The 23621-nt window shown below is 45.2% G+C and overlaps 1 protein-coding gene across 1 annotated transcript; it reads right to left on the reverse strand.

The window, feature by feature from the left end:
* Window positions 1–10563: 10563 nt before the first annotated feature.
* LOC100822987 (protein NUCLEAR FUSION DEFECTIVE 4) lies at window positions 10564–13489 on the reverse strand. Its single transcript, XM_014897675.2, has 2 exons — window positions 13326–13489; window positions 10564–13245 (listed from the first exon to the last, which is right to left on the reverse strand). The coding sequence occupies exon 2, from the start codon at window positions 12985–12987 to the stop codon at window positions 11107–11109; it is 1881 nt and encodes a 626-aa protein (XP_014753161.1). The 5' UTR covers window positions 12988–13245; window positions 13326–13489; the 3' UTR covers window positions 10564–11106.
* Window positions 13490–23621: the final 10132 nt, after the last annotated feature.

A 23621-nucleotide genomic window follows, 5' to 3' on the forward strand; every position in this document is an offset into this window, starting at 1 on the left:
CGGTCTTTTTTTTTTGAGAAAATCGACGGTCTTAGTTTGAGCCAAAAAATTCCATGCACGGGTCCAAAGTGAGGCCCATCGGTGGTGAGGTCACTACCACAAAGGGGCCTATATGGACCGATGGATCGTAATTTGCCAGCCATGGCCCAGTAGCCTATCCTAAAGCGAGGAGGTATAAGGCCCATTTATTTTCCACAACCCAACGGCCCAACCGCTTCCCCTCATCCTGCACATCTCAATCTCCGTCGCTAGCCGTCGTGCCTCGCTCTGGCCTTCCTAGCTGATGCACCCGGTGGCCATCACCTCCCATTTCTTCTTCCTACATGGGATGGAGTTTGCAGCCGGGCGGTAGTTGATAGCGACGCGCTTCTTTGGTTGTGGACAGCAAGGTGGCGCTCTCCTCAAATCGTGGCAACCCTCTCCCGATCTCCCTTTTGCCCTTTCCATCTGCGGCAGAGCACGACGAGACGAGACCATGGATCCGGTGGACGGTGGCGAGGCGAGGCAATGCTGCTCTCTTCCAGCGGATTGAGGCGAGGTGGAACACTCCTCGTCGGTCTCTTCCGCATCGGGCAGCTACACCTCCGGCGGATCGAGGCGCAGCGGCTTCTTCCGCAGGATTTGGTGATGTAATTGTTTGATCTTATCATTTTTTCCTGTGGGCACGAATTGTTACCCTTGAAGCCCTGCCGTGTTTTTCCCTTAGAGTGACGGTGCGTGTAGAGAATTGGATTGATAGTTTTAGTTGCCTTGTTTGACAAATCTGCGGGTGAATATTGCAGCTGATACCAACTACAAATATTCAGTATCGAACACTCAACATTTTATGGCGTTAAGGTTTTCTAATCAAGGATATATTCATTTATGCACAAGAACCAAAAATCATATTAGCATAAATGGAAGAAACATATTTATCCACGGGGACTAATAGTACTACTGTGTCAAAGACCTGCTATATCTATGAAACTATAGGACATAATACTACTTGTAACATACTGTACTATAACTGCTAACAAAGAAAAACTACTACAAACGGTCACTGATATGACTTTTTCCATGTAACTTTTTGGATTATACAATGAAAATTTTCTGAGTATTGTCTTGGTAATTTTCTGTTACAACATTGAACATGAAAATTGGTCAGTTTAAGTGAGTTTTAGCAAGGTTGGGCACAAAATAGGACCCAAAAGCCACCACATCCATCCACTCTGACTCTGCCACACATTTTCCTCTTAACAACAGTCTAGAGGAAAATGGAATGAACAAATCAAATTGTAAATAAACACATCGTTATATGTTAATGGGGACTTATGATGGGACAACAAATTTCCAACAATGCAACTACCACTCAATAACCAATTTGAATGTCCTTAGTGCCAGTACAGGTTGAATGTGGTGTCTCAATGGATCAATGGTTCCTGATGGATTTTGACAAAAAGGTCTATGGGTTAAGAAGTACAACATAAGTTAGCCGTCGGAATATCATTTAGCGTACCCTTTGGCGGTGTTGAGGGAGCATAATGCATGCCAGCAAAGGATATACTACGAAACTATGATCCGAAAATAGTCAATTACACTGATATGTTGCATCTTAAATATTGCAGGTCTATTGGTATTAACATGGAATGCAGTAAAAGAGTGGTTTTCAGTTATGAGATTAGTATCATATATCTACTTTATTTTGTCTTGTAATACAGCGATAAACTGGTATTATTAGCAGGGGTTCGACAACAACAAAATTTTGCGGGAGAGATAATGACAAATATTTTGGATATGGTGAGAAGATCACTCCTACAAAACAGAGTCTATTGGTATTTACACGGAAAATCTAAAAGAGTGGTTTTGAGTGATGAGGTTAGTATGATATATCTACTTTATTTTGTCTTCTAACACAGTGATAAACTGATTAATATTACCAGGGGTAGAAGCACAATAAAATTTGACGAGAGAGATAATGACAAATATATTGATATGGTGAGAAGATGGACTTACTAAAGCCTACTAATTTTAGTATTGATATATGATTCCAATCTTTCGACTTATTTTTCCTCTCTATTTTTCTATTCTACTCGTCCATTCCTTAATCTTCGGGTACAAAGGCAGCGGTTGAGGGAGCATGTGAAGAGAGTTAGGGTATGATGTTGCTTCCCCACATATGTCCTATACCAAAATTTATTTTGCGGGTATATGTCCTACCAATTTTTGCCTTCCATTGGCTAACTAAATAATTGGTTAATGATTTGTTGGCTCCCTGCTAGCCTTTAACGTGCGCTGCACGAGTAATTGGATAAGCATCTAGGTCGTACTAGTTGCTTGGCTCTGCACACAATGGTCAGATGCCAATGCACACGTGTATAATATTTCAAATGCAGCATATCAATCTAAGTCCCTATTTTTTCTATCGACTTTGTAGTGGATTCTTTGCTTGTATTTTGAACATAATACCCTCATTATGTTACACCACCAAATTGTATGCAAAACGATTTTTGTACGGGTAACTTGTTTTACTTATTAACTAATAGACCATTATAAAAATCCATCAGAAACAATAAATCCATCGATCACCACATACAATGTGCGCTGTCACTAAGAACCCATTCAACTTGGTTATTGATATAGCTGTTCCATGTGTTTAAAGTTTCTGTAGATTCTCATCACATTGCGACACCAATAATAAAAAACTTCTCACTAATTCCAGACCAGTGAGGGTCACCATAGACTCGTCTCTCTCTCTCGAGGTTAAACGAAGTTATGCTTCCTATTTCGATAGTCTGTTCAAATGTTCCCCCATAAAAGCTCGCATAGCTTCATTTAACCCTAAGAGAGTGGATGGTGACCCTCAATGGTCCGGAACCAGTGAGAAATTTTTATATGGGGGTGACAATATGATAAGAGTCTACAGAAACCCTAAATCTGTGGAGCATCTCTCAATAACCAATTTGAATGTCCTTAGTGCCAGTGCACGTTGTATGTGGTGTCTCAGTGGACCTATGGTTCCTGACGGATTTTTACAAAAGGTCTATGGGTCAAGAAGTAAAACATAAGTCAGCCGTAGGAAAATCATTTTGCGTACCCTTTGGTGGTGTTACATGATGAGAGGATTAGCTTCAATATCCAGCAAAGGAGATATACTACAAACCTATGATCCAAAATTAGTCACTTACACTGATATGTTCCATCTTAAAGATTACAGGTCTATTCGTATTTACACGGAAAGTCGGTTTTCAGTGATGAGGTTTGTACGTTATATCTACTTTATTTTTCTTCTAACATAGCGATAAACTGATTATTATTACCAGGGGTAGAAGCACAATAAAATTTGACGGGATAGATGATGACAAGTATTTTGGATATGATGAGAAGATGGACTTACTAAAGCCTACTAATTTTAGTATTGATATATGATTCCAATCTTTCGACTTATTTTTCCTCTCTATTTTTCTATTCTACCCCTCAATTACGTAGTCTTCGGGTTCAAAAGCAGGGGTTGACGGAGCATGTGAAGAGAGTTAGGGTATGTTGTTGCTTGCCCGTCGATGTCCTATACCGAACTATTGTTTTGCGGGTAGTCCTACCAATTTTTTCCATTCATTGGCTAACTAAATAATTGGTTAATGATTTGTTGGCTCACTGCTAGCCTTTAACATGTGTTGCAAGTATAATTGGATATGCATCTAGGTCGTACTTGCTCCTTGGCTCAGCACACTATGGTCAAATGCCAATGCACACGTGTATAATATTTAAGATGCAGCATATCAGTCTAAGTCCCTATTTTTTTATCACGACTTTTTAGTGTGTTCTTTGCTTGTATTTTGAATCTAATCCCTCATTTTTTATAGCACAAAATGGTATGCAAAACGATTTTTGTACGGGTAACTTATGTTTTACTTATTAACCAATAGACCCATATAAAAATCCATCAGAAACAATAAATCCAACGAATCACCACATACAATGCGTTGTCACTAAGGTTCCATTCAAATTGGTTTTTGATAGCTGTTCCATGTCTTTAAAGTTTATGTAGATTCTCATCACATTGCGACCCTGATAATAAAAAACTTTTCACTAATTCCGGGCCATTGAGGGTCACCATAGACTCCCCTCCATAAAAGCCCACATACCTTCATTTAACCCTGAGAGAGTGGAGGTGACCCTCAATGGTCCGGAACCAGTAAGAAATTTTTATAGGGGGTGGCAATATCATAAGAGTGTACAGAAACCCTAAATCTGTGGAGCATCTCTCAATAACCAATTTGAATGTCCTTAGTGCCAGTGCACGTCGTATGTGGTGTCTCAATGGACCTATGGTTCCTGACGGATTTTTACAAAAGGTCTATGGGTTAAGAAGTAAAACATAAGTCAGCCGTAGGAAAATCATTTTGCGTACCCTTTGGTGGTGTTAGATGATGAGAGGATTATCTTCAATATCCAGCAAAGGAGATATACTACAAACCTATGATCCAAAATTAATTAGTCACTTACGTACACTGATATGTTCCGTCTTAAAGATTACATGTCTATTGGTATTTTACAAGGAAAGTCTAAAAGAGTGGTTTTCAGTGATGAGGTTAGTATGATATATCTAATTTCTTTTGTTTTCTAACACAGTGATAAACTGATTATTATTACCAGGGTTAGAAGCACAATAAAGTTTGACTGCAGAGATAATTAAATATATTTTGGATATGATGAGAAGATGGAATTACTAAAGCCTACTAATTTTAGTATTGATATATGATTCCAATCTTTCGACTTATATTTCTTCTCTATTTTTCTATTCTACTAGTCCATTACTTAATCTTCAGGTACAAAAGCAGATTTTGAGGAAGCATGTGAAGAGAGTTAGGATATGCCGTTGCTTGCCCACTATGTCCTATACCGAATTATTTTTTTGCGGGTATATGTCTTACCAATTTTTTCCATTCATTCTTTTGCGGGTATAAGTCCTACCAAATTTTGCCATTCATTAGATAACTAAATAATTGGTTAATCATTTGTTGGCTCACTGCTAGCCTTTAACATGCACGGCAAGAGTAATTGGATATGCATCTATGTCGTACTAGTTGCTTGGCTCACCATACACACAAGTTAGCCTCCAAAGGGGCACATCCAGGTACACCCAAACGTACCCATTGATAAAACGTCATAAAGATGACATCAATACTAGTACTTTCATGCCAGAAGAGGACTAATCTCCCGGCCATACCCTCACTGTCCACTCCTGCAAAACCTAAAAGACCTAGCTGATGACAAATTGAGTTGTCGATCGGTTTAGATTCTCATTATTCTTCCTAGTTTCACACAAGAATATTAAATGAAACTTATGATAAAATGTGACTAGTTCATGAACTGTCGAGGTGTTACCAATTCCCACACAATTCCATGACAAACAATTCATTGCTAAGCACATCCAGGTTACCAGCAGCCCTTAGGCCCTGTTTCAGATTTTGGTGCTTCTGGTCCTCTAAAAAGAATTTCTCCCATTTACACATGAAGCTGAGAAGCACGTCCGGAAATGCTTCCCCTAGAAGCTGCAGGAAGCACCTTCATGTGTAAACGGGTGAAGTGCTTTTTAGAGAGATAGAAGCATCAAAAGCTGAAGCTGAAGCATGGGGAAAACACCTCCGGATGTGCTTCTCAGCTTCATGTGTAAACGGTAAACAGGTGAAGTGCTTTTTACAGGGCTAGAAGCACCAAAAGCTGAAGCTGAAGCATGGGGAAAACACCTCCGGATGTGCTTCTCAGCTTCATGTGTAAACGGTAAACAGGTGAAGTGCTTTTTACAGGGCTAGAAGCACCAAAAGCTGAAGCAAAAGCCCAAACAAACAGGGCCTTAGGCCGGTAGCTTCCTATTCCTCCTCAACGCCCCTTGTACTTGCCCTTCCAGCATGCTTTTCTCACATCATGTTGGCTGGCCTCCTCCAGCTTCAGGTTGGTAATAGTGGGAGTAATAAAGGTGGTAACTAAAGTGCCAACTAAGCAATTTGGATGATGTATCATGTTATTAATGAGAAAAGAGAGGGTTGGAGTAACTGGATATGTTACCATCACATCACACTTTCCAACATACATTGACTCTATAAAGCTAATAAATGAGACTTATATGTTACCACAAATATGTTATTACCCACTATTGAAGTAGTAACATAGACTAGTAACATATGAAGTTACTAGCTTATATGACTCCCAGTATGACCAGCCTCATGGGGTTCTGCAGCCAGTGGTCCAGTCAGCCTCATGGGGTTCTGCAGCCAGTGGTCCAGTCAGGCGGTCAGCCTCGCCCCATCACTCTCCCTTCACGTTTCCCTAGAATCTGGAATTGGTTCCGGGTAAAGGCAATAGCAAGGGGATGGGTTTCCCTATAATCTGGAATTGAGCACGTCCACCCATATCCGCCTGCTTGCCCCGCCTTCGGGGATGTGCTCTTCCATAGGTCGATAAGGAACAGGGAGTCGTATCAAGGATAGAGCTCCATTGTTTCTCTCTCCCGTTCTGTCCATGTGTTTGAGAACCACTGACAATCGTTGTGTGTGTTTATGCAAAATCTTCAAGGAGAGGAGTGTGCCAATAGTCTCATGCTCCCTTGTTCTTATTGGTGGTCTCCTACACCTTTCACTCCTCTGAGGAAGCTGTATACCCATGTCACACTGTCCACAAAATGCAACAAGCGCTAATTCCCATCCAAGGAATTCCAACAATCCCATGGTGCCAAATTTGGCAGCTGCGCAATCAATCAACCGATGAGCAAATTCCCTACACTCTGCACTTTCTGAGTAATTTCTGAGGAAAAACTCCGTATTGATCTAAAATTACAGAGATCCCCGATTGAAAGTCTCTAACATGTGTTTCTTCAATCGAGTTGGGGGTGCAGCAGTCGCTTTCACAGCTCTCTAAATTAACAAATTCCGTATCGACCAGACACCGACATTTAGAAGGCTATAAACCGTTTCTAGATACAGAACGCCCGGGTCACCACTGCCAATGTGCGCTTGGCCCAGATTTGGCATCTCACTTGACATACAAGGAAAAATCCCTATTATCTAGAATTACATAGATCCTCGATTGGCAGCTGACCGTTGACCGGTGTTTTCTTCTATTGCGTAGCAATATCCCCATGATTTTCAGCAATCGCTCTCCTTGCTCTCTATATTACCAAATTCCGTATCCAGTAGACACTAACATTTGGTAGGCTATAAACCCTTTCTAGATAATCTGGTTCATTCAGATAGGCGGAAATAGCCGCCGGTCCAGGCTTGGCCCAGATCTGGCATCTCACATATACAAGGAATCACAAAGGGATGGGGAATGGGGTTTTACCAACAGATGACGACTCTCCACTTCTTCTTAGCTAGATTCAGCATTTCCATCTTCAGATCTTCAATCTCTGGTAGGAGGGGCATCTTGTTGGGTCACTGTAGCCGATCCAGCACGCCGCCTCCTCCTCTAGATTCCCCAACATCGAGGCGACGGAACGCAGCCCATCGGCCGGCGCTCACAAGCGCCGCAGCTGAGTGGTTGCTTGTCATCGGGCCGTGGCCTCACATGCTGGGAGGAGGCGGCGGCCAGCGCTACCCAGGGTTTTTTGGGAGAGGCGGATGAAATCGTGGGGCCAGGGAGTTGGGGTATATAGTGGGCGCCGCGGTGGGATTTACCACTAGGAGTAGTTGGCGGGCTGATGGCCGGTGGGTTGGGCCGAAATTCTGGATGGGTGCTTAGGATTGGCTCAATTTCTGACAGCGTAGGTACATCAGTCAGGACTATGTATATGGGTACGGATCTTTCATTATCAGACCCGTGGTTAGTTTTTTACCAAACCGGCATGATAATCGGGTCAAGATCCGTCGGGTTTGCGGGTCACGGTACTCATTGCCATCCCTAGCAAAGTCGCTCGGGATAGGAGAGCTCGGTGGGGATCCTTAGATCAGGGGCTTGGGGCCTATGGTTAATGAAGGAGAAGAAGAAGGATAAGAAAAGCAGGAGGAGTTGTCCTGGGTTAGCGGGAGGTGCGCATAGGGTTAATCACATATGGGCCTCGGGTGGCCTTGGCCTGTGCGCAATTCGAGGCTGCCTCAGGATCGAAATCGAACCGGGATGGACTGGCGATATGAAGGCACGGGCCACGGCTAATGAAGTTGTGACTTCGACAATGTCCATAATGGTGGACTTGTATCTAGGAAAGCTAATCATGTGTGTTGGCAAACCCGTCGGCTAACAAGCAACGCAAGGATTTACCTAGGTTCAGGACCCTCTAAAGGTAATACCCTTACATCCTGCTCGTCTGATCTGTATTGATGGAGAGATTACAAGGTTACCGCAGAGGCTAGAGTGCTCAAGTTGGATCTTCCTAGTGCGTCTAGGACGGCTTGTCCTCCTTGGTTCCCCCTCCCAGTCCTTTATATATGCAGGAGGCTAGGTCTCAGGTAAAATCCAAGTCGGTTACAACAAAAAGATATACCATAATTAATCTTCCCTATCTTGAGTCGTAAGATTAGACATCCGAGATCCTGAAGTTGTAGTAGGCTTCTACATGGACCCCCAACTGGGCCATAGTGGGTATCCTCAAGTTGGATACGTGGTTAGTCATAACCACGTCAACGGCCACACAGAAATGAAGAGGAAACCGACTAGACGACAACTTACAATGGACCGGGTTGACGGTGCGGCGTCGGAGACCGAGAAGAAGAGAGCGGGTCTGGAACTCCTATAGGCAGCACGGAGCGCGGTGGTGCCGGTCAGACCTGCGGCGGCACTGCGACGGAACGGCCAAAGGGGTATCGGTGGGCCGGAAATGCGAGTGACACGAGCTCGGTCCAGCGGCGGAACTCCAGCTAGGTACAAAGGGAGGAATAAGAAAGCGTTGAGCTCGATGTATGACTTAAGTAGGCACTCTATACGAGGCTGGAGCTCGACGTCCCAAGCCACGGTGATCGACGGGATGAGACGGTACAGCATGTGCGGGCTTTCGTGGCCCGAAATGCATGCGTGGCGTGAATTCCGGGCTTTGACCAATGAGGCCAATCAGCGACCACCGGGGTAGCCTCTTATTAAAGTTTTATTTTATTTTCCTGTTTTATGTATTTTGATGATTTGAAGGCATAAACAATCCAAAAATTATCTAAAGTTAAAGGCATGTTTGAAATAGTTGTCTCGATCTACTATGGAGTAGTGCTATAAACTTTTCAGCTCAAACAAATTTCAAGTAATTGAATTAAAATTTATTAGACTCAAAAGAAAATCCAAAGAGCTATTTAAAAATTTGATGACATTCTAACAAATTCATATTTGAGTTTTAAAATATTAAACTCTCAAATAGGAACTTTCATAAATTAAGAAAATAACTATTTGGGCAATCAAACAAACTTTACAAATCTTGAAAAATTGGGTGTACTTCCTCCGTCCAAAAAAGGATGTCTCAACCTTGAATTTTTTTGAATGCATCGATACACTAAGTCATGTCTAGATACATCGAAATTTTGACAAACTTGAGATATCTTTTGTTGGACGAAGGGATTACTCATCTTGTTAATGTGTGAGATTGTGGGAATTCCTTTTCTCAATTGAAGTTTTACTCAAGGGTTTTCATCTGGCGCTTAATTAGGATTTAGGGATTATAGAAATTTTAATCTCCTACCCAAATCGCAATACATAAATGATAGCATAAATGCATGTCTAACCTTTATTAATTTACTGTCATTACAACTAGCAACTAGATATTGGGTAGAAATTACAAGCAAAGAAGCACTTTATTTTTTCCCACCGACTTAACTGGCGGTTTCGAAGTTGCATTTGCTAGTCTATATCGGTCCTTAACAAAAAAAAAATAGTCAAAATTGAATTACTTTTGGTTTAACTTTGCTAGTCTTGAATTTAGAGTTTATGAATCCCGAGTTAAAAGTTTAGCTTGGAAGTCTTACATTTTAAGTTCTGAAATCTGAAATGAAATCTTTTGTTTGGAAATCTGAATCTCCAAAGGTGGTTTTAGAACATAGTTGAGGTTTCAGACATGTGAAATTTATAAAGTACAAAATCAATTCCCGAGCTCCCGAGTGGCATATAACGAGTATGACTGTGCAAATCAGAGGTGCGGGGCTGCCCTCTTTTTTGACAAAAATATTGCGAGTGAGTGATCTCTCACGTGGTCAGAATAAAATAGAGATAGTAGGAACGACACCGGCCAGGAATTTTGTAGTAACAAAAATTCTCAAACTTGAATATTGGTTTTCTCAAACAATGATCGAATAGTCCACTATCTCGAATCTACGGGGCTAACCTCGATGTCGACCTCATTCACCAAGGGGCAATGGCTCAATGACAGTCCTATGGGTGACAAGATTGAAATGGCATCGATGTGTCAGCATCGACATGCTGCACATTTTATGCGAACGTGGGAAGATAATATACTTCAAAATTTTCATATTTCGGCGGAGGAAGAGAAAGTGGAAGCCAGGAAGGCAGGAGTCAGGGGAGCGACAGTAGGGAAGGACAGAGGCGTTGTTCGTGCGAGATAGTAAATGCCCACGCTCGTTTCGTAGCCAGAGTATAGCAAAATCAACACGCCACCCGTAACCGTAAGCCAGAGCCATACTCCACGGGAGGGGAGCGAGGCATCCTGATCAGATTCTCCGATGATTCCTTCCATTCCATACTGCCAGTTGCCACTCTCGAGTCTCGAGCCTGGTCACGCACGACAGGCTGGCCCCCCTCGAAAGAAACTTTGCAGTTACAGTTGTCTCATATCTGTCCACGCACGTGTATGCCAAGGACTACTAATCACGGCCTTTTACAACTCCTGCAACGACCCCGAGTGAACTTGCAGATCCGGAGTCTCCAATAATACAGCGCCGGTTAACACGACAAACATGGACCTGTGTCAGTGGCCGGCCGCCATCAAGCAGGACCAGGAAGAAGAAGGGACCCCGAACCCGACCGTCCTTCTCTACTTAAACACTCCCCAAGGCCAAAAACTACGTAATCTCGGGGTCAGAAGACGTGTACTATACGTACAAATCCCCTTCGTATATACGTACGACTGTCGGCAGCCAGTCGTCTGTGTCAGGCGTTGTTGACGTGGTCAACTCTCCGAGCTAGCCTCGCCGTCGTCAATTCTCACCCTTTTGTTGCCTTGACCGGCGTTGACTCCTCCTCCGCCGGCACCGGCTGCCGCTGCTCGACGGGCAGTCGGCCGTCGTGGAGGCTCCGGTCGCCGCCGTCGCGGAACCTGGCGTAGATGTCCCCCTTGTAGAACGCCCACGTCCTCCACACCAGCACCAGCGACACGAGCGCGCCGAACACGGTGGCCGCCGTGATGATGAGGAACGACCGCTTGAAGCACTCCACGCCCAGGCACACCTTGTCCCTCCCCCCGGCGGCGAACCCTCCGCCGGGCTGCCTGTCCGCCTCCGCGTCGTACATCCTTCCGGCGACCCGGACGTTGAGGATGTAGGAGCCCACGGGGCTGGCCATGCCGCCGAAGTTGTAGAGCGTGGAGTAGTACTTGAGCCCGAACACCTCGGAGATGATGGCGAAGACGAGCGGCCACTGCGCGCCGAAGCAGAACCCGATGACGACGGAGGCCGCGTAGAGCGAGTGCGGCACGCCGAGCGCGATGAGGACGTGGCCGACGCAGGCCAGCAGGAGGACCCCCGTGAGCATCAGCGTGCGGGGCACCTTGTAGCGCTCCAGCAGGATCTCCGACGCGAAGCCCGAGGTCACGCGGCCGGCGTAGTTCCAGATGCTGATGAGGGAGACGAATGTGTTGATGCTCTTGGATGGGTACCCCAGCGACTGCCCGATTTGGCCCATGTTGTCGATGGCCGTCAGGGTCCCGCCCACGCCGCAGATGGTCGCCACGAACAGGACCAGCATGTCGATGCTCACCAGCGCCTGCAGGATCGTGTAGTCCTCCCCTCTCGCCGGCGGCCGGAACATCTTCTTCACGCACCCGCCCCACGACCCCATACAAGACGAAGAAGACGACGCCCCCTGAATCTGTTGCTGCTGCGGCTCTGTTTTGCTGTCGGAGCCGGACATTTGGACCTGCGAAGCTGGGTCGTCTGCGGCGGCGGCCACCGTGATGGTCGGCGGGGGCTCGTTGGCGCGGTCGAGCTCGCGCTCGCGGTGGATCTTGTACTCCTGCTTGATGACGACGCAGAGCGGGAGGAAGAGGACGATGAGGAGCGCGGAGGCGGCGATGGCATAGGCGCCGTGGGAGAAGGTGAACTGCTTCTGCACGACGATCATGACGAGCAGGTAGCAGGCGAGCGCGATGGAGATGTAGAGGAAGCAGAAGAAAGGGTCGCCGCTGGTCTCCTGCCCGCCGCGGCGGCGCGGGTACGGCATGATCCGGATGGTGTGGACGAAGACGACGGAGATGGCCGCGGGGAGCCAGGCGATGAGGAGGATGAGCGACTTGGCGTCGTCGCCGTACAAGGCGAGGTAGAGCTGCGTGTAGACGGCGCCGCTGAGGCCGACGAATCCTTTCAGGATCCCGAGCACGATCCCGCGGCTCTCCGGGAAGTTCTTGACGCAGGTGACGAGCGCGCCCGTGTTGGCGAAGGACTGCGAGTTGGCCCCGACGAAGATGTAGAGGCAGACGAGCCACACGGGCGGGCGGGAGGTTCGGCCGTCGACGGCGAGGTAGACCATGAGGTAGCCGACGAGGTTCATGGCGGCGCCGATGGCCAGCACGACCCACGGCGGCGTGACCTCGTTGATGAGCCCCGAGAAGACGCCGAGGTTGGCGCCCAGGTCCTTGAAGAAGGAGATGGTGTTGAGCGTCTGCTGGTCGTAGCCCAGCGACGACTTGAGCGTCTTGGAGTAGATGCCGAAGATGTAGGTCGCCCCGGACGCCGTCAGGATGGCGAAGCTCGCGAACACCGTGAACCACCGCCCCACGGCCACCTGCCGCGCGAACGCCGGCGTCAGGATCACGCGGAGAGGGTGCGGCGCCTTCGCCGGCCCGCCGCCGCTGCCCGCGTCGAACACCATGGCTGCTGGATTATTGTTCCTTCCCCCCTTTGCTGATTTTTTTCGGTCTGGGGTTGGTTGGTTCTGTGTTGTTGGTTGGTGCGTGTGTGTGTACTATGTAGTATGGACTAATGTAGTAGTGCTGGCAAACGCCGTGGTGTTTGTCAATGTTCGTGTGTTACTATATTGTGCTTTATAGTGTGGGTTGGGAGGGGAAAAGAGCGTGGGGAGAGAAGAGAGGGATTTGAGTCGTGTCCATTCTTTCACATTGCTTTCACCCTGTTAGATAGAATGGCGCACTAGTTAATCCAGAAATTGCAATTGGGTTTCACTTCACTTCACACGTGTTTAGTACGTACCGGTACTGAGGCCAGAGAGACAAAACAGCTGGAGCACATACGTAGTACGCAAAGAAATCTCGGAGCCAGACACTGACAGTATCACCATTTATCGACTTTGTACTCTTTTATTTGCCAGCGCTAATTTTGCGTGTAACAAGAAACGTGGATGGGAGCTACGTGCACGAGCATGGCTGCAGCACGCATGGAGATTGGGATCTGAATGGGGAATGCGATGGGGATTTAAGGGGGGCAGTGGTGCGGCACTAGTCCTGCGGATTGCGAGAGGCAGGCAGGCGGGCACGTACGTAACGTTATGTCGGTATGTGGTGCAGGAAGGGACGCGCCGCGCCGTATGGCACCGATCGGCGCCGCTCGTGTGAACCGGGAGAGCCGCACGCGCGAGCTTATCCAGGGTTTGGTTGGATGGATCATGGATGTGAGGAGATTAGTTTAGTTTACACGGTTTTGCTTATGGTTATGGGCCGGGCGCAAGAGAATTAAGTTGTAGCTTTGATGTGCGACGCGACTCGTTAACAATCGGTCCCCCCCTTCCCCTCGGAGAAAAGAGAGAGAGAGACAGAGAGAGAGTTAAAGAAGAACAGGCTTCCGATTGATCGCTTGCTGGGGTCCACGCTACAGACGAGCACAATGTCACCGTTCGAGCCCTGGCTACGGAGAAATGATGATACGGCCGATCCATACGTACTCACTTTTTTTTAAGTTTCAAAGTTACGGGTTTAACTCAAGAGTTATCCAAAAAAAAAAAATCATAGAGGTTGACTACAGCTAGCTGGAACGACATCCAAAATTTTTGCCATCTGTGTTCTGCACAGATGGAAAAAAAAATAGAATATTGAGATTTGATTTTGAAAAATAATTAGCTACGGGAGAATTATGGCTGCTCGATCGTGTCGAGAGCTATGCTGTTAGGCGGGCGCACAAAAATCCATACACAGGTTTGGCCTGCATGCTAGGGATAGTGTTTTTTTTTTTTTTGCGGGGAAGCTAAGGACAGTGCTAAGGATAGTGTTTGACACGTAATTAGCAAGCAATTCCATACTTCTACATGGCTCCAGCGCGGTTGTGGTCGTTACTCGAGTGTTTATACATGTACTAAATATAAAATCGCGCTCTTAGTTTTTCTTTCTGACAAAATGTCGCGTCTTGTATCATGTATCATGTATCATCGATCATTGATATGAGGATTTGGAACCACATCATATAAGCGGATTACAAGTCTGATTGCCCCGCTGGCCCCATACTATATAAATACTACGTACTACTACTTGAGAAATGTTCCTAATCTCGTCATCTCTTCTTCTATCTGTTCGCAGAATCGTGCATGCGGCGAGGCGACAAGACCAATCAGAGCAAAGATACCGGCGCACGTCGTGCTGCAGCCTGGAGTACTGTACACGCTAGCGCCCAGGTCGATGCGGCGCTGCAGGCTGGCAAGCCTCTCGACCTCACGCAGGCGCATGATGCTCGACGCACTGGTGCCAGGCGGTGATTGCGGTCATCACATCTTCTCTGACAACTACTTTTGCATGTTTGCATAACGGACAAGAGCCTTAAATATATGAAAGATGTCACATGTTTTAAAATTATGCAAGTTTTCAGAACATAAGAAGTTTATAATTGGTGACTTGCATAATTTAGTAAGAAAACATGGAATTTTGGAGGAACACTCGTGAGAGAGAAGAATCGAGTAACATGAGGTTTGAGCTGGTTATGGTTATCTGATGAGATTGAGATCATAATAAAATATTATTTTTGCAATTACAATCGTATGAAATTTACCTAGCATTTCCAAAATCCAAAAAAAGGAGTTATAAATGCTAAGAGACGGAAAGCTCGACAATTAAACAATAGTTGATTTTTCATTTTAGCATTATAGACATTTCTGCACAACTATGGGGCAGAACGAACCTGTTAATTTTATATATCAAAAGGTGCAGAACGAAATGTTCTTGTAGATTGTCAAACCTGTTTACGCACAAATTGTTGTGTTAATTTTGACAAATTATTCAGCTCATGCAAACAATGTTCAGACTTCATGTTATATATTGGTGGAACTTTTCCGAAAGAAATTTTTTATTGAACAACTCCAACATTATAGAGAATCCTAACAAAAACAACTAGCTCCTTTATGAACATTCCGCCTCATTCCACTGGCACAAGTAGATGGTGCTTGTTGTTGTTTCGTTATCGGAGCCGCCTGACGTTGTTCCCTATGAAGACTAAGTTTCCGAGGACAAGCGTTCCAGATAAGAAGTCATCGTCGGGACAGCATGGAGCACTCGATCCATGTCCAACGTCGCCACTCCAAGAAACAACACTCACCGGTCACACACCCCATAATTGAATGCGATATCTCGGATTCACATCGACGTCGGAAGGAGCGCCACAGGGACGGGGTTGAAGCCTGAGAAATAAAAGCTCAAAACTGCATCGTCACCAACAGCCCGCTAACATAATAGAGTGAAACCTGACCTGACCACCACATAGGGGCGACATACCTATATTTTTCTTTTTCTAATATCCCTCTAATTCGCAAATAAATTATGCTTTGGACATACCCCCCATCAAACTTTAAAACATGGACTACAGTATTACCATGGATATATATGTTGAAACTTGAAAAATCGTATTTATAGAAAGAATTACTTCTGAAGCTAAAAACTTGGCTGCGCGAGATGCGAACCAAACAGGTATACGTGGCTACTTGCGAAAATCATGCCCACAACCCAATGATGATGGTGATGTGTTCTGGAGATCTTGCCGATAAGACGATGTCATCAAAGACTTTAGGCAACATGCCAAATCATTTTCCTTACTACCATTGTGTACGTACTGGTTCTTCTAGTGGCTGTGGACTTGGGCGACGACTATAGCCTGACTTCAAAGCAAGCACAACACTTTGCAGCAGCAGCATCGTCGCGGCATCTCACTTTAGACTTCCACGCTTTGACTCCCGGGTCCGTATGCTGTTCTTGTCATTAAATGTCTCCACTTTTCACATGAGCTGCACACCAAGGCGAACAAGTCTTTGTTTGATTTTTATTTTCTCTGTAGGTAGGGCCTGTAGTTGGACTAGCTGCTGCCAAACTTGCATGCACACAGCTTTGTTGACCTGACGTGAGGTGTGCAACCGGTTGCCATGCTTATCTTTCCCGAAATTCACGTTTCTCCTTTTTCCTCGGAGTAGAAGAGCACGTCGTGATCATCATCAGTTCGCCACGGTAGCAATGACAGGGAAGAGATGTTCGACGATCCAACGCAGCAACGCTCCACTTCGTGAGATCAGCTCGGTGCTTTTGTGCATCCTGGACGCAGAGACCAAAGAAACTTCGTGAGCTATCGGCGATAAGGATAAGGGTCACGGATCTGAAACGTTTAGTTTTGTTGGGAACGATATGTATGTGCCGACCGGCCGACCGACCGAGTAGCTGCGTCGGACGCCACCGCAGGCATTTTGATTGTCCCGTACCGTATCTAACGTCACACGGAAGATCAGCCCAGCCCAGATAATCACAAACCTGCCGCCACACACATACAAGTAAAGCCATCATATCAGTTCAGGGCCTGTTTGGTAGAGTTTTTGAATGTTTTATAAGATATTATCCACTTCAAATTAAAAAACACTACAAGCACTAAATGGTTGTTTGGTAGGAAGAGTTTGGAGGGGATTATCTCTAGTTTCCTCAATAAAACATTTCATTTTTATACCAAATTAAAACACTTTTCAAACTAATGTATTTTTATAAAAACACTACTACCTCCGATCCTAAATTGTTGTCGAAATATTACATGTATCTGCACACTTTTTATGAATAAATACATTCATATTTGGACAAATTTGAGTCAAAAATTTAGAATCGAAGGGAGTAGTGTTTTGGATTTTGAGTGAACCCCTCAAATATCAAAACATCAATGGATAAAAATTACACTAACACGAAAGCTGAGACCGGAGCCTGCTGTGTGATATAGTACAGGACGAGCAATGTAACTCACGTCTGACTGTTGATTCCCATGTCCTTTTTCGTGGAAGTTCTTTTTTTTCTTCCTTCGTAAAAAGGTAATGTTAGTATGGTCTTAGCTTTGATGGTTCAATTGACAATCGTGATTTGATTTAGGCCCAACAGAATGCCCCCTTGCCTCCGTCCCTGTCATTGTCTCGACATGGCCACACCCACACAAGATGCCTCCTCGATTCCCTGCTCCATTTCCCCTTCACCTGCATCTTCTCCCCTTGTGAGCTCCAATGTACCATCTTCTCCCAAATTTCCATTTTCGTCGCTCCCTGACGCGGGGCGGCGACCCACCCACCCAGCTCGTGTTTCCTAGGCAGAGGTCGTGGCCGCGAGATTCCGTCTGCTCCTCCTCGTCTGCTCACATATCAACACCACCGCACCACATTTTCTGCTATTCCTCATCTGCTCACGCGCTGATCATCACCAATGCCAGAGCATTACTCATCCAGGTCCGCCGCCGCCTGCAGCCCAGCACTCCGCCGCCACTGCCGCGAGCGTCGGTGCGGCCCGACACTCTCCGCCTCCATCTCCGGTGATCATGACGAAGACGACCTTCACATCGAGTTAGGCACGGACGATTCCTCCTCCCCCGCGGCCTTCCCCTTCTTCGATGCCTCCTCCTACTCAGCTACCTCTTACATCGGCGTTTCGCGCTCAGCGGCCTCACGCTCCTATATTTCCTGGAAGATGGTAAGTATATTTTACCTTGTTTTGGGTTGCTTTGTTCATTGCTCATTTGTGCAGCTAGTTAATTATTACTACTCCGGTGAAGCCAGGAGATAGGAGCCCAAGCAATTCCGTATTTCAAATGTCACTAGTTCTTCATTAAAGCCCTCTTGCCTCCGTCATTGTCATTGATCCCTGACATGGCCAAACCCATAGAAGATGCCTCTTCGACTCCCTGCTCCGTTTCCCCTTCCCCTGCATATTCTCCCCTTTGTGAGCTCTAATGTAACTTCTTCTCCCACGCATTTATTCTCGTTGATGTGGATCCTCCGGCTTCACCTCCCATGCACATAAAGGCACATAACTATCTTTTTGTTAAGCTACAGTTTTCAAGAAAATTATTTTTGTTTGTTCTAGCATCCTATCAGTATATGGTTACTTGTATTTGTCTAGCTTTAGTGTGTTGATTTATGTGTGCAGCTATGTTTGTCGACCGGTAAACGATCGGTATATCTTTCTGTTTCCTGTCTCTTTGTTGTTACATGCTTTTGAATACTACAAAGAAATTAATAAGAACTGATATTTACGGATGCACCTAGATCTTATTGTTAAAATGTCTGTAAGTTGTGCCACTGATTTGGTGATCATTACACATGCTTGTCAATTATAAATAAAAAAAATAGGTAGAACAACTATGCATGCTTCAGTTATGGTAGCACTGAACATATTCAATTCTCTTGACCTTCATCAACAATAATTTGTCACATGATGATTTGCTTCATACGGATTAGCCAGAAAATATGTTTATTGCTCCAGCTATGGTTTCATGTCCTGTCTCCTTTAGATCTGGATTTTTTTTTCTAAGTCTTTTTTTTACCCGAGTTTAAGTCTTCACTAAGCATCAATTTTAGAATATTTGGAGCAATGTCACGAAAGTTTACAAGAATACAATGTTTTTACTGGAGTTACCATCTCCATTGGTGATGGGATTTTCTGCTATTTATCCTCCAAGTCATTGGCAGAAAAAGATTCTCAGGCATCAGTTTTTTTTCTCATATATGGAGCCATATGTGTGGCTATAAGCATAATGTTTATGCTAATTTTCAACCGGAAGAAGAAGTTGGAGAAAAGTTATTGGTTATATGTAGAAAGGTCGAGTGTTATGTGTTTGTTTATTGGTCTCATTCTTATTCTCCGAGTCTTTCTTTCACAGATGGAACAGATCAATTATTACATAGGAAGCCTAATCGTCTTCGTATAATTGGCCATTTCATGAAACAGAGGGTAGAAAATGCATTCCTTTAAACCTCGAATGTACGATATTTGTGGGCATGTGCAGATTGAAGCTAACGCAGTGTTTGTCTTAAACCTCGAATGCATATGATACACATATGCTATGGGCCTTGGGACCCGTAATGTTTTTGAGAGCACATAATGTTTGTCCTTGTTTTTATCAGGTTTAAGTCTAAAATAACGATAAATTGATACAACATTGATATTTAAAACTGCATCGGTCGTTTCAAAATGGTTAGAGGACATTTTCTGTCTTTGTTTAGCGAAAAAAAATTCTTTCTTTAATCATATTTTGTTGGTCAAATTGATGACCTAGCTAAAAGAAGAATAAAAATGACATCAGTCCAGCATCATAAATACCTACCATTGGCGGCATCTAACACTCAAAACATTGAAAGTCGTTATGTTACTGGTATCATATTATAATAATACTTATATGTTATGTTGAGAAACAGTAATGCATACTTGACAATATTCTAGAATACCATGGTTAATTGGAAGTGTTGAAAATTTGCAATGCGTACTTGAGGAGTATTTAGAATACTTGGAATTAGAAAGTAAGATATTTACAAAGAGCCTTCTAGTGAAAGTTTGAGAAGATTGAAATATTCTAAAAGGCTTGATAGGTTTGCATGAAAAGAGTGATATTTACCATGGCAGATACCAGACTAAGCCTCGTGATCGAGCTAGTGAGGATTATCTAGAACTAACATAATTTTAGAGCATTTTTGAGAATAGATATTCGTAGTAGAATTTGTATAATGGTGACACATGTTATACATCACATGCTCATGTACAAGTATAAATAGGGTGGCTCCATCACACCATTGGTGTGTATGACAATCACACCAAAAAGAGAATGAGCTACCATGTTTGAGTAGAAGAGAGAATTTCATATTTGCCACTGAGAATTTGCCTATTCTAAATATGTCATTCAAATTTTATATGTAGTACAGATATGCCACTGCCGTTGGTTGATCGCTAGTCGTCCCGTCCACCGGTCCTGGTCCACTATCGTCGTGAACCGAGGCTCCAGCCACTGCACCAACCGCGTTGCGGCGGCCTCGTCCCCGGCCGCATCGTATAGCGAGAGCCACTGCAGATTCCATATCTGAATCCTGCAGGTTAGTGACAAGTGGTGAGGATGCGGCGGAACTCAGCAACGAGCTTCTCCAGCAAGGAGTTGGAGGTATGAAACGATTCGACGTCGGCGATGACCTTGCTGAGGTCGGTGAGAACGCTTGCAGTCGCCTCCTGTTCCTTCGGTTCCGGTGTCCAAGTGGTGCTCCAGGAGGTGCCAGCCAGGCGGCCATCGTGTGGAGCCCGACCTCGACTGAGGCGCGTCCTCGCCTTCGTCCCCTCATGCGGCCCCATTTCGAGAGCTGTATAGCTGGTTCGGTGGCGGTAGTGAGCCGGGTCAGCGTGTGGAGCGGCTTCTACGCGCAGCCCCGGGACGGCGAACAGCGTCGACGCGCAGACCTCCCGATGCATCATCCACGCCGCCCCGAAAATGCTGCTCCACGCACGGCGACCACATCGTCGTCGCAGAGGAGCTTGTGGTCATGGTGGCGGCGATCGGCAATGAAGGCGGTTTGCGCAGATGCTATGAGCGGCGACGACAGGAGGAGGATGCTGCTGATGTTGGTTCAAGCTGCTGGATGGCGCTGCTGCGCTCGACGGCTAGGCGGGTGTTCGGGACGGGTCCGTTGCAAACGAGGATCGAACAGGGGGAAGGATGATTAATGGCCTTAATCGGTTCGTAAAATGACGGGGATTAACTTTACGATGGTTGATTTGACGAGATTTAAGGCGACGACTGCGCGTGCGTTCTGAAACACTGATGAGCAAGACGACTAACGACCGGTCGAGGCTGAGCTACCAGCGCGGGCAGGAATGGGCCAGCAGGGAGGGACTCGGGTGGAAAATGGGCCGCATCATTGGAGAAGAAAAGAGCCCACAATGTCAGCCCATATCGCGCGTGGCGTGAGAGCTGGATGTGCTTGTGATTGTACGACTCGTTGGAACGGGGCGTGGGAATAGGGGTGACGTGGCTGCTTGAGTGGCCAGGAAAATGTGGTAGTGAAGATCTCCTATTTATAGTTATATAAGATTTCTATATTGCTATTCCTTCCGATTCATAAAAAGCGTCTTTCATTTTGTACTGGGTGAGCACGTCCCAACATAAATTCCAACCAAGTAGCCTTATCTCGGGGTCTAGACTTGTTGATTCAAAGCAAAGGTTGTGTGTTTAACTCAACTCATAGGAAGCTCATAATTGTATCGCCTTTAATTTCATTTTAGCCTCATGATTGTCTTGACTTTAATTTCATTTTAGCTTTTTCTACCAGAGTTTTAGTGCTTCGTCATTTTAGCCGAGCAAAAGTCTATCGATGTTTACAACTCTAAATTAATTTTATCAATTCCCTTGTGATATACTCATCCGATTCAAAATAAGTGTTGCCATTTTAAACAAGGCTTAGTTTATACTCTCTCCGTTCCATAATTCGACATAATTCTTGTCGAAATATTACATGTATCTAGACGGTTTTTAGGAATAGATACATCCATTTTTGAGAAAATTTGAGACAAAAATTATGGAACGGATTGATTACTTGATATTTTAGAGGCACCGTATCCTGCGTTGGTGCATCCCTGCATCCGGTCCCCGCCTTCCTTCCGATCCAAATCCTGCGCCTAGACTTCTTCGGTGGAAATTTCTTCCCCGACCCCAGCCTCCCTCTGTGACGGCCAAAGTCAGTCTGGTGTGATACAACGAACGACTTTGCTTGCGCAACAGCTGATTAATTGACGGCCTGAGGCAACCTGCTTGCCCTCGTCCCCTCCAAGATCACGATGCGATGATCCTGAGATTCATGGCGTTTGCCCTAGTCCGTGTCTTCAAAGCCCTACTGCTGCAAATCGTGGCTTCAGTAGGACACATGCTGTTTCAGGTAACACACAGAATGAACAAAGTTGATCTTGACTTGTGCATACATTTGTGCTAATCGTCCGATTTTTTCATTGCTGAACTGGGAGGAAAAAAGTTATCCCAAGGAGAAGCAGCTAGCCCCCAGAAAAAATTATACAGTAGTATGTATCAGGTGCAAAACATTATCAGCAAACATATCATTACTTTAAGAAAATCAGCAGCTTTTCATTGATTGAAATATTTGGTACATTGGGAGCTCTGATTGACTCCAGAGCCTCATACAGCGAAACAGATCCAGCATCACGGTTAGCTGATCTAGCTCATTACACCATTGATTACCGATGACAAAAGAAATACACTCAAAGCTAGCTACTGTTGACTTGGTGTCTTCGATAATTGATCCTGCAACATAGATGCATGATAACCTGAAGTTCTGCAACAAGTTCAGACAATCTGATCCTATGACCACCTTCTTGTATTGTTGGTCTTTAACAAACTGCACACAAGACTTGTAAACTAGATTGCAGTATGAATCGAGAATGGACAACTAAGATTACACAACCATATTAGCCTCAACAATTGCATTCACCAAAAGAAATAAAGCAGCTATTTATTTCTGAAGCTTCCATTCACCAGTAGCACACACCAACTAGTAATTTTCTAGTACCAGAAGTAGCATGTATCAGGTGAAAAGTTTCATCACCATGACATATGATTAGTAAAATAGTAAATTGTAGAGTGCATCAGGCCAGTAACACCTCAGAACTCAGATTACAGCAGCACATCATCCTCAATTGCATTCACCACAAAGAAAGCACAATAATTGTTTGTTTATAGTATTTTCATTCACAAAGCAGCTTGACATTGAGTACCTTCAGATTTTGTTTACTCACCAACACTATGCGAATCACACCTGGCACACCCAAACAAAGACAATTGAAATCTAAAAGCGGAAGTTGTCTGTCAAGAACTGCTATAATTGGTGTCTCCTCCTTCGCAGCAGAATGAAAAGCTGAGGTCGCCGCGTCGTCAGTATGTGGTAGCCACCAAATGCGAGTCTTGCCATCATATCTGGATGTGGTTGCCGCCAACACTTGTCTCCGCCACAGGCTGCCATTGATGCGGAGTGGTGGCCGCCGGAGTCTCCCTCGCCGGAATCTGGGTGCAGGGGTCGTTGGGAGCCAGGAGGCTGGGGCTTGGGCAAGATGATTACAACTGGGGGCTTTTCTAGATAATTGGCAAACCTAATCTGGGTGAAGCGAGCGTGTTATTAGAAAATTTCCACCGAAGCAGTCTAGGCGCAGGATTTGGATCCAAAGGCAGCCGAGGACTCGATGCAGGGATGCACCAACATGATGGATTTATACGATACAATGCCATGCACCACAAGTA

The sequence above is a fragment of the Brachypodium distachyon genome, chromosome 1 (assembly GCF_000005505.3).
Source record: "Brachypodium distachyon strain Bd21 chromosome 1, Brachypodium_distachyon_v3.0, whole genome shotgun sequence".
Taxonomy (NCBI): Eukaryota; Viridiplantae; Streptophyta; class Magnoliopsida; order Poales; family Poaceae; genus Brachypodium; species Brachypodium distachyon.

What these genes read in the sequence shown, in the direction of transcription:
- LOC100822987 (XM_014897675.2), bottom strand. Translation starts at nt 12,987, where the DNA reads ATGGTGTTCGACGCGGGCAGCGGCGGCGGGCCGGCGAAGGCGCCGCAC.